Source organism: Caloenas nicobarica, chromosome 1 (assembly GCF_036013445.1).
Source record: "Caloenas nicobarica isolate bCalNic1 chromosome 1, bCalNic1.hap1, whole genome shotgun sequence".
Taxonomy (NCBI): domain Eukaryota; kingdom Metazoa; phylum Chordata; class Aves; order Columbiformes; family Columbidae; genus Caloenas; species Caloenas nicobarica.
Genome location: NC_088245.1, coordinates 214,361,029 through 214,375,188, shown reverse-complemented (window position 1 = coordinate 214,375,188; position 14,160 = coordinate 214,361,029). Strand labels below are relative to the sequence as shown.

Genomic DNA, 14,160 nt, shown 5'->3' with positions numbered 1-14,160 from the left:
CCTACAAACACCCTCACATACCCCACGTACACCCACACCCATGTACCCCCACATACACCATAACACACCCCACAGACACCCACACCCCGTATAAACACCCTCACACACCTCACACACCTCACACACCCCACATACACCCACAATGATGCACACCCCTCATAAACACCCTCGCACACCCCACGTACACCTACACCCATGTTCCCCCACACAAACACCATCACGCACCCCAAATACACCCATAATGATGCACAACCCCCACAGACACCCTCACACACCCACATACACCCACACCCATGTACCCCATCACAAACACCCCCACACACACCCCACACAAACACCCACATACAACCTCACACACCCCACGTACCCCCACACGAACACCCTCACGCACCCCACAGACACCCACACCCATGTACCCCCACACAAACACCTTCACACACCCCACGTACACCCACAAACACCCTCACACACCCCTCATACACCCACAACTATGCACACCCCACACAAACACCCACATACACCCACACCCACGTACCCCCACACAAACACCCTCACACACTCCAGACACCTGCATTGATGCACACCCCCCACAAACACGTTCACACACCCCTCAGACACTCACACCCACACACGTCCCACACAAACACCCACATACACCCTCACACACCCCACATACCTGCACACGAACACCTTCACACACCCCACATACCTGCACACGAACACCTTCACACACCCCACAGACACCCACACCCACGTACCCCCACAAACACCCTCACACACACCCACAATGACGCACACCCCACACCCACATACACTCTCATACACCCCGCATACACCCACACACCCCACAGACATCCACACGAACACCCTCACACACGCTACAGACACCCTCACACACCCATGTACCCCCAAACACCCTCACACACCCCACAGACACCCACACCCCTGTACCCCCACACAAACACCCTCACAGGGACAGGAGTTGGACTGGATCATCCTTGTGGGTCCCTTCCAGCTCAGGACATTCCATGATTTATGATTTAGCACAAGAGTGGTTGTTTGGTGTTTCACTAACTAACAAACTACTAAGACCCTTCTCTGAGGAATTTATTACTCTAAGTGTAAGCAGCTTTTGTAAGGGATGTAGCCCAGCTCAGTAGCAGAATACAAAGAACAGGGTTTGGTTTTAAGTCACTGGAATGTGATCGTTTGACATGTTGATGTATCTGAACTACATTAGTCACATCCAGGCGGAGACAAGTCTGTATCCATAAGCACGCACAGATACACATTTTGACATTATATTTGAATGTTGTGACCTAACGGGGAGAATTTTAAGGGTCTGCAACTACTAATATACATCAGCACTTGCTAACGAGGGTTCTGGTTGAATCTTAGTAAGGTACTAACCAGTCAATTCACCCTATTGTAGAGTTTTGCTATGAGCACTAAGATCTCATTGTGTTTAACCTCGAAGGCAGCAGGGAGATGATTTCCCACAGCAGATTTGAAAATCCACTTACTGACCTTACCAAAATGATCATGAGTTAATTTAAAACTTCATGGATTTCCCTCTCTAGACAGGCTCTGACTCTTTGGTATGGCTCTACAGAGGATTAAAACTTGAGGCAAGCTAATCCAAAATAGACTGAATCTGTAAGAAAGAAAACGTGTGAGACCCACCAGTATAATGGTTGTTGAGAAGCATCATGTTTTCTGTGTTTGTATACACTGCATTTCTGTAAACACAGTAAAGCCATCTCTGTTCAAATGTTTCAGACCATAAATGACTGTGAAAATTTACCCTGAATCTTCAGTCCTAGGTAATTTAGATACATTTTTTTTCCTTCTCCTTTGGTAATGTCCCTTTCCCAAAACCATTAGTTAGTAACTTGATTTTATCTTTATACTTTCTATATACAGCAGCCCACATGTGCCCTGCTTTGAAAGGCATGTCATGAACTGTGTGTTTAAGGTCTGACACTAGAAATGTTGGACCTAATTCATACCTTCAGGTGGTCTGCAAATTTAAATTTAAAACCTTTCACGTTATCTTAAAAGAGAAAATAACCCCACGTACACCCACAATGATGCACACCCCCCACGAACACCCTCATGCACCCCAAATACACCCACCCCACACAAACACCCTCACGCACCCCAGTTGCACCCACACCCACGTAACCCCACACAAACCCCCCACGCAGACAGCCGTGGACACCCCCACACCCCACTCGCACACACATACACCTCCCACGACACCACGCACCCCCAAAATCCTCACGCACCCCCAAAATCCTCACGCACCCCTCAGCGACCATAGAGTTCACGGTCCTCCACTGCCCAGAGCGGCCCCGCACGCGTTTCCCCCTCACCATCCCCGGGCCCCAGCCTGAAGCAGCCCGGCCGGGCAGCGCTGCCCGCCCCTCACCCCACAACCCGAGAGCCTCCCCAACCGCTCTCCCGTCCCCGCACCACAGCCGCCTCCTCCTTCTCCTCCCCTCCGCGCCGCCCCATCGCCATAGCAACAACGAACGCGGGGGAAGCGGGGTGAGGCGAACTACACTTCCCAGCGTGCACCGCGGCGGGGAGGGCGGGGTGGCGGCTTTTCCCGCCCGCCCGCTCCCGGCCAATCAGGAGCGAACAGGTCGCTCGGCGGCGGCGGGGGCGGAGGGCGGCGGACAAGATGGCGGCCAAAGGCGGCAGGAGCGGGTTGCTCGATAAGGTATCGCGGGACCCCCTGGGGGGGGTTCCCCCTCCCAGGGGCACCGTCAACCGCCTCAGCGGCGTCCGTAGAGCTGGGCGAGCCGCGGCCACCCCGAGCTTGAGCGTCGGTCACCTCAGCGCGTCGCTGAGGGGCATCTCCCGCCTCAGGCGTGGGGCTGTGAGGGGAGGGGGGGTCGGGCTCTGCTCCCGAGGAACAAGCGACAGGATGAGAGGAAACGGCCTCAAGTTGCGCCAGGGGAGGTTGAGGTTGGATATTAGGGAAAAATTCTTCACAGGAAGGGTTGTGAAGGAGCTGGAACAGGCTGCCCAGGGCAGTGGTGGAGCCACTGTGCTGCCACCCAGAGATCTGGACAGGCAGGGAAAAAATCAATGAAATAGAACAAGGGCAAGTGTAGAGGCTTACATCTGGGCAGGAACAACCCCAGGTTCCAGTATAGGTTGGGGAATGACCTATTAGAGAGCAGTATAGGGGAAAGGGACCTGGGGGTCCTGGGGACAGCAGGGTGACCATGAGCCAGCACTGGGCCCTTGTGGCCAGGAAGGCCAATGGGACCTGGGGGGGATTAGAAGGCGGGTGGTCAGTAGGTCAGAGAGGTTCTCCTGCCCCTCTACTCTGCCCTGGTGAGACCACATCGGAATATTGTGTCCAGTTCTGGGCCCCTCAGTTCCAGAAGGACAGGGAACTGCTGGAGAGAGTCCAGCGCAGCCACGAAGATGCTGCAGGGAGTGGAGCATCTCCCGTGTGAGGAAAGGCTGAGGAGCTGGGGCTCTGGAGCTGGAGGAGACTGAGGGGTGACCTCTTTCATGGGGATCAATATGGAAAGGGGGAGTGTCAGGAGGATGGAGCCAGGCTCTTCTCAGTGACAACCAGTGATAGGACAAGGGGCAATGGGTGCAAACTGGAACACAGGAGGTTCCACTTAAATATGAGAAGAAACTTCTTCATGGTGAGGGTGCCAGAGCCTGGCTCAGGCTGCCCAGGGAGGTTGTGGAGTCTCCTTCTCTGCAGACATTCCAACCCGCCTGGACGCCTTCCTGTGTAACCTCACCTGGGTGTTCCTGGTCCGGCGGGGGGATTGCACTGGATGAGCTTCCGAGGTCCCTTCCAATCCCTGATATTCCGGGATTCTGTGACAGGTTCAAAAGGTGTTTAGATGAGGTTCTCAGAGACATGGTTTAATGCCAGAGTTAGGTTACGGTTGGACTCCACGATCCTGACGGTGTTTTCCAACCAACATGATTCTGTTCTATGGCAGAGGTGTCAGGTGGAGCCCACTCTCGTCTCACCATTTTAAAGGAGCTTTTTTTGTAAAGTGACTGTCACCTTGGGTCAGTTTTAAATGGTCAAGTGTTTGTGGTGCAGCTCTTCACAGTATTGGGCAGTCTGGGAGCTGAAACTAAAGACCTGGAGGCATTTTTCTCCACAAGGTGGAATTACTTGTGTCTGTATTTCTGGTTGCAGAAGGGTGTGTTCAAAGCGGTGTGCTTGGCATCTTTCACAGAGCTTCAAAATACGAATGGCTGCAATTGTAATCACTGTGATTTTCATTGAGATATATATATATATTTTTCATAATCTCTAAAGAGTATCCTTTCCTTGCATCTCTTTGAGATTAGATTATCCTTACTATCCCAAATAATTTGATATTTTTTTCTTTAGAACTGTAGAGTCAGTCGTTGAGTGAGTGCTTTAGGGGAACCCGTCCTAATGAAATGTTTCCGACTGCCTTCTACAAATACGCTCAACTTTCAGTTTTGAAATGACAGCACTTTGCGGTTAAATATTGCGAATTCTGCTCTCGAGGCGTTCCTGCTCCTCCTGCTGCGTTCGGTGGGTGCTGAGGGGTCGTTATTTTGGAATAAAAAAGGAGTTTTTGATGAGGGAAATAAGCTGTTGGTGCAGAAGCTGAATCCTTTAGTGAGAAACCTTTGAGTAGTTTCATCCGGGCTTCTACCCGAAGTACATACACGCACTTGATAATGTTCTGTTTTCTTTTCCCTCTGTCTCTGTGCTGATCATGGTGCCTTCATTTCTTCCCCCTGGATGACTTAAATGAAATTGGGTCATTTCCGTGAACTAGTGTGTATGTATTGCTGAGGTATCATGTGGAGAATTGTGGTCTTAGGTCCATAATTTGGTAAAATCTTTGTTAAACAGGAAAAAAAAGGGGGTTTCACTGGGGCCTTAAAGTCTTAGGATGGGTTGCTTGTTCAGTGTATCTTTTTGTACTAAACTAGTAAGTTAAATCAGAGTGAGTTTAGAGAGATTTGTGTTTTAATTGTCCCATTTTTTTGTCGTTCTCATGTTCTTTAAGCATTGGTGATAATCAGACAGCTCCTCCTGACCTCTCCCCACTTAACCAGGACCCCCTTGAATTCCCAGTGCTGCGCAGCAGCTACCGCCATCCCCTCAAACACCTTGAGATTTCACCCCTTGAGCACAACACTCAATTATTAACCACACTCTGCTGCTACTAGAGTGAAACCTTCAAAGGTTTTGCAAACTCTGGGACTAAAACCACTTCCTGAACATCAACTGCTGTGACTGCCTTCCGCTCCCGTGCCCCAGAAGTTGCTCTTTGGGACCAGGGGATGTTGGTTGTGAGTACACTCAGGTAACGCTGGTATTTTGGGGAGAGTGAGGTCCAGAATTCCCTCCTCTGAGGCAGAGCTCATCAGAGCTGAGAGCAGCTGCGCTGACTCGCTGGAGTTCGCTACAACTCTTCAAGAGAAGAGGAGGGAACCGATGTGCTGCGAGATGGCCCTGAGCTCTGCCCCTTGCAAATCCCGCTGCTGCCGGGCTCGAGCTGTGCAACGTCACAGCTATTTTAGAATTTTGGGAGGGGCGGAGACCTGTGGTGTGTGCTGTGAGGGAGTCGATGCACTTCATCTCCCAAGGCTCCTCCAGCCTCGCTCGGCTGCGGTGTCACGTGTTTGAAAAGCTTCCAATTTTAGGTTTTAGGAACAGGAGGTTACATTCTTTTCACCCTTACAATAAAAAACACAGACTAGATGTGGAAACCTTCCCCTTGAAGAGTATATATAGTTGACAGCAGCGCAACAAATCTTTTTTTGTATGGCTTGACTATTTATGTTTGTAATGCCCAAAGTGTGCCGTAAACTTCAAAGCAATATTCAAAGAGGCAAGAAGATGTTGCAGGCTAAAATTGGACATGATGTAAATGCGTCGATGGTAGCAGCAGAAGGAATAAGTTAAGTTTGTGGCGTGTCTTTCTTCCGAGATGCAAACACCTTGAAATTTCTCCCGCAGGATTTTTCTTTGACTCCCGCTTATGAAAGAGCTTTGTGAAGAGATTTAAATGAAGGCGATGGCTTGATAAACGAGCCTTGCGAGCGCTCAGATCATGAGATGTCTCCTGTGGAAGCAAACACTTGTTTTTCTGTCCCTTTTTTTGGAGTTAATGGCACAACATTCCACTGCTGCCATCCAGCTGCAGGCAGCATCTTTACTTGGTTGTGAACAGCCGGGGCCCATGTGTGCTTCTAGCGTCTGATTGGTTTTGCAGCTTTCTGATATTGCATTTCTGATTTTTGTTCTTTGTTTTTAAGTAAGAGAACCACTGGCTGTATTTCAGCCCTTGCTCTGAAACCCTGTTCTTACACAGATACACTTTCAGGTACCAAATCCACTTCCTAGCTGCGGAACACCGTATTTGCTTCCTGTTCATAGCATAGGATGTGTTCAAGACAAGTATGTTAACCTTTCGTTTGGTTTTTAAAATGCAGGAGTCAAATCACACACAAACTAAGAAACTGCTTTGAACTAGTTGGTTTTTTTTTTTTTCCTCCATTGGGGTTTAACTCTGAGGTTTTCTTTTGAAGCCTTTAGAGCTCACACCCAAAGTGCTGAGAATGAATAACTGGTTGAAAAATACCATCCGCTGGCCAGAGGACCAGGGATCATTTAATCGTGGAATGGTTTGGGTTGGAAGGGACCTTCAAAGCTCATACAGTGCCACCCTTGCCATGAGCAGGGACATCTGCACCAGCTCAGGTTGCTCAGAGCCCCGTCCAGCCTGGCCTGGGATGTCTCCAGGGATGGTTCAGCCACCACCTCTCTGGCCAACCTGGGACAGGCTCTCACCACCCTCAGGGCCAACAATTTCTTCCTCATGTCTGGCCTGAATCTCCCTCCTTTAGTTTAAAACCATCACCCCTTGTCCTATCACAACAGGCCCTGCTCAAAAGTCTGTCCCCATCTTTCTTCTGGGCCCCTTTTAAGTCCATAAAGGCCACACTAAGGTTTCCCTGGAGCTTCTCTTCTCCAGCTGAACACCCCAACCCTCTCAGCCTGTCCTCCCAGCAGAGCTGTTCCAGCCTCGCATCATTTCTGGGGCTCCTCTGGCCCCTCTCCAGCAGGTCCATGTGTGTCCTGTGCTGAGGATCCCAGAGCTGCATGTGGGGTCTCACCAACATTTGTATGTGCCGGGCTCCAGAGGACACCAGTGCAGTGTCACCTTCCTTCCCCACCCCCACAGAAGAAACAGGGCTGTTCTGCAGAGCCGAGACCTGGGGACACTTTCCCCTCTGTTTTGGGGTGAGCGCTTGGTGGTCAGGGCCAAATTTCCGTCTCTCTTCCAAGTTGGCCATCGATCAAAGGTTTTACCCACTGTTGCACTGGTTTATAGACATCAGTGTATAGATGCCCATACGTTTCTGTGCTTCGTGGATGTTGTTTTCTTTGAGCGCTTCCTTCTGCTCCTTCTTCCACGGCATTGACCCTCCGTGTGCCAGTGCAGCGTCCCAGCCTCTCTCCAGCCCTTTGGTCCTGCACATCAGCCTGGAAGGAGAGAAGTAGCAGCAGGTGCTATACCCTGTTAGAGAAATAACCTCAGGGGAGCATCATGACCAAGGTAACAGGAGGGCTGAAGCTTTTCCCTGGGCTGAAATCCCAAACTGTAGATGTGTCAAGTTGCATCAGGGGAGGTTGAGGTTGGATCTTGGGAACAATTTCTTCCCCGAAGGGCTGTTGGGCGTTGGAACAGGCTGTCCAGGGCAGTGGTGGAGTCACCATCCCTGGAGGGGTTGAACAGATGCGGAGATGAGGTTCTCAGGGGCAGTTCCAGGGGTGGGGGAACAGTTGGACTCCATGATCTTGAGGAGCTTTTCCAACCAAAATGATTGTGTCCCCATTATAAGGTCCCTTCTGCCACGAACCAGCCTGGAATTATCAAACCATTACAGTCCTGAAGCAGAACAGCCTCAGTCACATGGAAGCCTGAACAAGAACTGAAAAGCCGCTTGTTGGTTTGGACAGTTGTTTTTTTCCCCAGCAACAGCTTTATTTAAAAAAAAAAAAAAGTGTTATGTGGGCTTTACATCCCCCCCACCGAAAATGCTGGTTCTATTAGAGATCAGTATCAGTTATATATCGCTGATGTTATCTGGCAATTCCAGTGTCAGGAGGTTTGGGACAGAGAACAAGAAGTGAGAATTCAGTTCTGGCTCTGTCACGGGTTTCCTGGATATACATTATTACAGTAGCGTCTCTCAGACATTATTACGGCAACGCCTCGACTCATTTTACATCCAGATTTTCCCCTCTCTGCAAATCCCTTCTGCAAGTGAAGTGTTACCAGTCCTGTGTTTCCAGGGTTCCTGTAAAATGGCTTTAAAATCTTTAGGGGGTTTTTTTAAATAAAAAAACCTGAGGCTTTATTTTCATTTATTTCTTGATTCCTGTGCTTTTCTCATTGGTATTTTCCAACTATTCTGTCTTCAAATATATCTGGAAAGCCGTTAGTTTTATTTGAGAGGAGAACTTTTAGCAGAAGCCTCGATTCTATCCCCTCAGGCTTTAGGAGTTAAAAACACACATAGTAAGATTGACAATGAGATTGTGCTTTAATACCAGGTAAAACATGCAGTTGCCAGTAGCATAAACTCCAATAGTAAATATTTAATTGTAAAATATATCACAAAAATATCACTTGAGCGATATCTTCTCAAACATCTTTGGATTCTTGCTCTAATTTAGGAACGAGCAGGAGAACGCCGTCATGTTTTATACTAAGGCTTGTCTTGGTTTAGCCCTAGAAATGTGGAAAACTTACTCAACATATTTGCTCAGGTCTGTTTTTTCCTTCTTCAAAATGATTTGTTTAGTGGCTTTTGGAAAAAAAAAAATAAAAATCACAGCTGTACTTAAAGGCAGATCTGGTCTGACCTGCAATGGTTTCTCGTGGTATTAAAAGCTTCTCATTCACGTTCTTTATTATTTGTAAAAAGCAGCAGGGGGAAGGGTTGAGCAGCTATAAATATTGAGCTTTTTCAGGGATTTTTATCAAGAACAAAAATAAGCTCTGCCAGCTGAATCATGAATACAAAAAATAACAGAATGTTTCCATATCTGAGCTCAGGGTTCAGTTTTTGGCGTATCCAGTAGCGAATCCACCTGTGCTGCATCTTATACATGTTTTACCAATTGATATTTTTAATCTTTAAAATATCAGGATTTTTCTAGTTCTTGATACTTTAATCTGCAAAAAAGTAGCCACGTAAAATATCTTGTACCTTACACTAATGTGAGAGTTCTTTCCCAATTTTCTGTGACTTTTAAATGCTTCCGGCTGTTGCTTTTGTCCCTTGTAAACCAGTCCCTGCATATGCACATACGGTGATGTTTATTGTACCCCTAATAATTCATATTTATGGAGCCTGGAGGAGAATCGGGATTTCCCCTGCGTGAGTGCGGAGCAAGTAAATCAGGTTTTACATCTTATTTTAAAATTATTTCATTCCTGCCAGAGAAGGGAAATGAGCTCTTGTGACAGGTAGATAATAAATCCAACTTGTGAGCGTCAGGAGCAGGGAAATAATACGCGTGAAGTTGAGAATTTCATCTAATGGCAGCTAAAAATTGGAGCTCGAGTCACTCAACTGTTTGAAATAATTGACGATTTAAAACACACAGGGCTCAAACTCATGTGTCTGTGGCTAAAAGAAATAGCGTCACCAAAAAATAATATAATTCAGAGGAAAATTAACCCCTTTGGAAAGCTGAGACGTATCTGAGATTCATTATTGTTGAAGGATCTGCTTTTGAGGAAAAATCTGAATATCGAAGGGTGAATATAAATCTGAATATAGAAGAGTCTTTTTGTTTCGTTCTGGAGAATGGTCTGACCAAAACTTAATTTCTTGTTCGTGCCTTTATTTTCTCATGTTGCAGGTGCCTTGAAATTTTCCTGCTTTCATTAACCCCCCAAAATTCAGTTTGTAACAGTTTGGCTGGAAAACTTGAATGTATTCAAAAGCAAGAATTAAATCGTAACTGATACTTTCTCTGGATGGCAGCGGGAGCAGCAAACGCAGAATCAAAATTAGAGTAAAACTGATCTAAAAAGTCACTTCAATAAGTATTTCCAGTACTCATGACAAGATGTATAAGCTTAAATTCGCAAGAATAATGTTGGTTTTGGCACTGAGGTGACTTTTGGTGCAATAAAGCTGCATATCAGGCCTCAGATTCCATCTCTGGTCAGGTTTTACCAAACAGTTCAACGTTTTTTGGATTGTTTCCTGTCTTTGTGCTCGTGACAGGGAAAAAAACATATTAAAATGAAAGACTAACCTGTGCTAAATTCTCTTAACACCGTTTGGTTTCTGTTGCAGTGGAAGATCGACGACAAACCGGTAAAAATCGACAAATGGGACGGTTCAGCTGTCAAAAATTCCTTAGATGATTCTGCCAAAAAAGTATGTTCCTCCCTCTTGGGAAACACTTTGTTTTCTTAGATTTCTACATTTAATTTAAAAAATCTGTCAACTTTTTGGGTTTGATTGTAAAGAAGCCGTAACGGTTGGACTCTATCGTAAAGGTTTTTTCCAACCAAAATGATTTTATGATTCTCTCTCTTGCGATTCCTGTTGCTAAAGCAGAGGTTGGGCTTAGAATATCAGCAATTATTGCCGTGTGTGATACAGATGTTAATTCTTTATAAAGTTTTCCTCACTTTACCCATATAATTAAGGTTATTTTATCAAAATATTTTCCAGGAGCGGTTTGTAAAATGTCCCAAAACCCCCAAATAAACCCATCTGCATGTTTCTCCTGCAGGTTCTCCTGGAGAAGTACAAATACGTGGAAAATTTCCGTTTGATCGACGGCCGCCTCATCATCTGCACAATCTCCTGTCTCTTCGCCATCGTGGCTCTGATTTGGGATTATCTGCACCCCTTTCCCGAATCCAAACCCGTGCTCGCCTTTTGTGTTGTATCATATCCTTTACAGACATTTTGGTTTACACCAAAAGGGTTTTATTTTCCTCACACAAACCCCTTCTCTGTATTCCCATTTTCAGGCCTGCGGGTACTTTACTTCCCGTGATGTGGAGATCAGCTGATAATTAAATAGTTTTCATGTGAGGAAAAAAAAAACCTAAATCAGCTGATCTGCTCTTGAGGTGATTTCCCAGATCTCAGACTCCTCCGCTTTGGGGTGTTAGTCTCAAACTGAAGGTCAGCCCTTGAAAGCTTTAGGGGGTTTTTTTGTGCGTTTCAGTTGTTTTTTTTTTTAATTTTGCCTTTAGCATAATTACAGAGATGTCTGTTCTTTCCTAGTATGACAGCTCAGGTACTGAGAGTGACGAGTAAAACACATAATTCTTGCCAGCAGAATGTTCTTGCCTTTAGTAAGGCAGCGCTACGAGTCAGACTTTACATTTTTTAATGTCAACTCTGTTTAGGAGTCAACCATTAAAATTTCCAGTATTACAGCACAGCCGGGTTGTTCTTTTTCATTTTGGGCCGATTTCCCTGCAGTTTCTCTTCATCACAGACGCCTGTGGAGGTTTTACAACCTAAATATCGGTGATAGTTGAGCGGAGCTTTCCAAGAGCTGCTCCCAGGCCTAATTTTGAGGGTGCTTTTGATGGTACTGGGAGCCTGGAAACTTGTTGCTGGCCTGGGAGTCACTGTACCAGTCACGGCCACGTGGGCAAGTGATTTTATTATTCCAGGCTACAGTTTTTCTGGTTGGTTTTCAGCACAAATGTTGAGATAATTTGTCTTGCAGCACTACAAATTATAGAATTCCCAAAATAAGAAAAGATTAATTGCTTGATCTGTGCTTAGGAGGAACACACAGCGATGAATTGTGTGGCTCATTTGGTCTCATGTTTTTCCCACTATCTCCCAACAGCTGTTGCACCAAAAATTTAGCAAAATAATGAAAAACGGGATTTTATTGTGATTTCTACTTCACTTTGTGGTTTCACGAACAAATTTGTGTCAGGAGTTGTTGTTTTCCCCGCCTCTTCCGGGCATCGATTGATGCTATTGTGCGACAGCAAAGGTTTAAGAATTATTATTTAGTTATAATTTAATTTCTCAAGCTCATGAGGCATCAGCCAAACATCCCCTTTGGAATTATAACAGCGTGAGAGGTGGTTAAATGAGCAATTTCTCTGCCGAATTTCTACTTTGAATTATTAATACAACTTCTTAGCTTCCTTAACTTTTTTTTTTTGCACATATTTTGTGATGATGGGAATCCTGACTATCTATACTTCATATAAAGAAAAGAGTATTTTCCTCGTAGCTCACAGAAAAGATCCAGCGGGGATGGACCCCGATGACGTTTGGCAACTTTCCTCCAGTCTCAAACGGTATCGATTCACAAAAACCCCTGATTTCTAGGCTAATTCTTAAACAAAATGGGGGAAAATATTGCTGTTTCTGCACCAGGGACATAAGCTTTCTGCAAAGAATCAGCTACTGTGTCATGATTTTTGTGGCTTCCTGGGCAAGTCATGATTAAAGTTCGCCACAGAATATTATTACTTATAATTAACGATGATCTGTGATGGGCTCGCCCGTCTCACCCGCACCATTTCCACCCACAGAATCCCCCTAAATATTTTCCTTTTATTTTTCTACCTACAAACCTGTTTTCGCTCCCTCAAAATCGCCTGCCTGATCTAGAAACGGGAGCGGTGCCAAGCGATTTTCTGCCACGAACTTCATGTTTCGCTTCTCTTTAAATGATGGGGGGAAAAAATTAAGCACAAAAAGTATAAAAATCTTTAATTAAATTATAATTAGCGCCTGCACGTTGCAGCTGCTGGTGTCTGCGGGGGGACCTCCACTCTTGGGGGCTTTCCCCTTAATTTAAGATGAGGATTCCTCACCACCTTTACGTTGAGCCAGGCTTAAATCCTGCTCTGAAATCTCTCTGCCATTCCTCACCAGCTTTATGTTAAGCCAGGCTTAAATCCTGCTCTGAAATCTCACTGCCGTTCCTCACCAGCTTTACGTTAAGCCAGGCTTAAATCCTGCTCTGAAATCTCGCTGCCGCTCCTCACCAGCTTTACGTTAAGCCAGGCTTAAATTTTGCTCTGAAATCTTTCTACCTTTCCTCACCAGCTTTACATTAAGCCAGGCTTTCTCTCTGCCATTCTTCACCAGCTTTACATTAAGCCAGGCTTAAGTCCTGCTCTGAAGTCTCTCTACAATTCCTCACCGGCTTTAACATTACAGAATCACAGAATGTTAGGGATTGGAAGGGCCCTCGAAAGATAAGCCAGGCTTAAATCCCGCTCTGAAATCTCTCTGCCCTCCGCAGGTTCGACGACAAGTACACCCTGAAGTTGACTTTCATCAGTGGGAAAACCAAACAGCAGAGGGAAGCCGAGTTCACCAAATCCATCGCCAAATTCTTCGACGCCAACGGGACGCTGGTCATGGAGGCGTATGAACCCGAGGTGTCCAAGCTCCACGACACTCTGGCCCTGGAGAAGAAAATCAAATGATTCCCGACCCCGCTCGCCTCCTGGAAACGCGCTAAATTCACACCAATAAAGTCGAAGCGGCTCAGAAAGCGAATTATCGCCTCTGTTTTTGTCCTGAAATCCTATCACGTTGTGGATAAAGCGGGATTTTTAAGCTCAGATCCTGGATTTTCAGAAGCTTTTCTGGTTCTGCCGCCCCTCGGGTGGAGCGTGGAGGATTTGGGGACACTCAGGAGGGGACACTCGTCACCAACGCTGCCCCGGAATCCTCCTTTTTTACTTCGTTTCCGTGGGGGCTGTTTATAATTTGCATTTCACTGTCGCTTTTCCCCTTTCCGTTAGGAATTCAGGACAAAATCCTTCTGTAAAACAACCGTCCGCTCGCAAACACGGTTTTTTGTTTATTTTTGTATTTATCTAATTATGGGTGAGGGATTGTTTTATATAAACAACCTTTTATGGGGCGGAGGGGGGGAAGACAAATACGCTACTTCTGTACGTCCGGCTTATCTCTAAGGTGAAAACCAAGGCAAGCGAAGGGCTTTTCCCGGCTGTGAAAATGGCATTTTTTAAAAAAAATATCGATTTTTTTTTTTTTTTCAATAAAAGGGAAGAACAGACGTTAAAAGTGTCCTGCGGTTTCTCTGGGGTGTTTGCGGGCTCAAGGCGGGGGGCGGATCCT

General features: G+C 46.2%; 1 protein-coding gene across 1 annotated transcript; it reads left to right on the top strand.

Moving 5' to 3' along the window:
* Positions 1-2,641: 2,641 nt before the first annotated feature.
* SPCS2 (signal peptidase complex subunit 2) lies at positions 2,642-14,098 on the top strand. The gene is made up of 5 exons (XM_065652115.1): positions 2,642-2,725; positions 10,363-10,446; positions 10,808-10,968; positions 12,222-12,356; positions 13,313-14,098. Exons 1-5 carry the CDS (start codon positions 2,687-2,689, stop codon positions 13,497-13,499), a joined length of 606 nt encoding a protein of 201 aa, XP_065508187.1. The 5' UTR covers positions 2,642-2,686; the 3' UTR covers positions 13,500-14,098.
* Positions 14,099-14,160: the final 62 nt, after the last annotated feature.

What these genes read in the sequence shown, in the direction of transcription:
- SPCS2 (XM_065652115.1), top strand. Translation starts at nt 2,687, where the DNA reads ATGGCGGCCAAAGGCGGCAGGAGCGGGTTGCTCGATAAG. An exon ending in GGAGCGGGTTGCTCGATAAG is followed by an intron (nt 2,726 to 10,362) that starts GTATCGCGGGAC and finishes TTTCTGTTGCAG; the next exon opens with TGGAAGATCGACGACAAACC. An exon ending in CTTTCCTCCAGTCTCAAACG is followed by an intron (nt 12,357 to 13,312) that starts GTATCGATTCAC and finishes TGCCCTCCGCAG; the next exon opens with GTTCGACGACAAGTACACCC.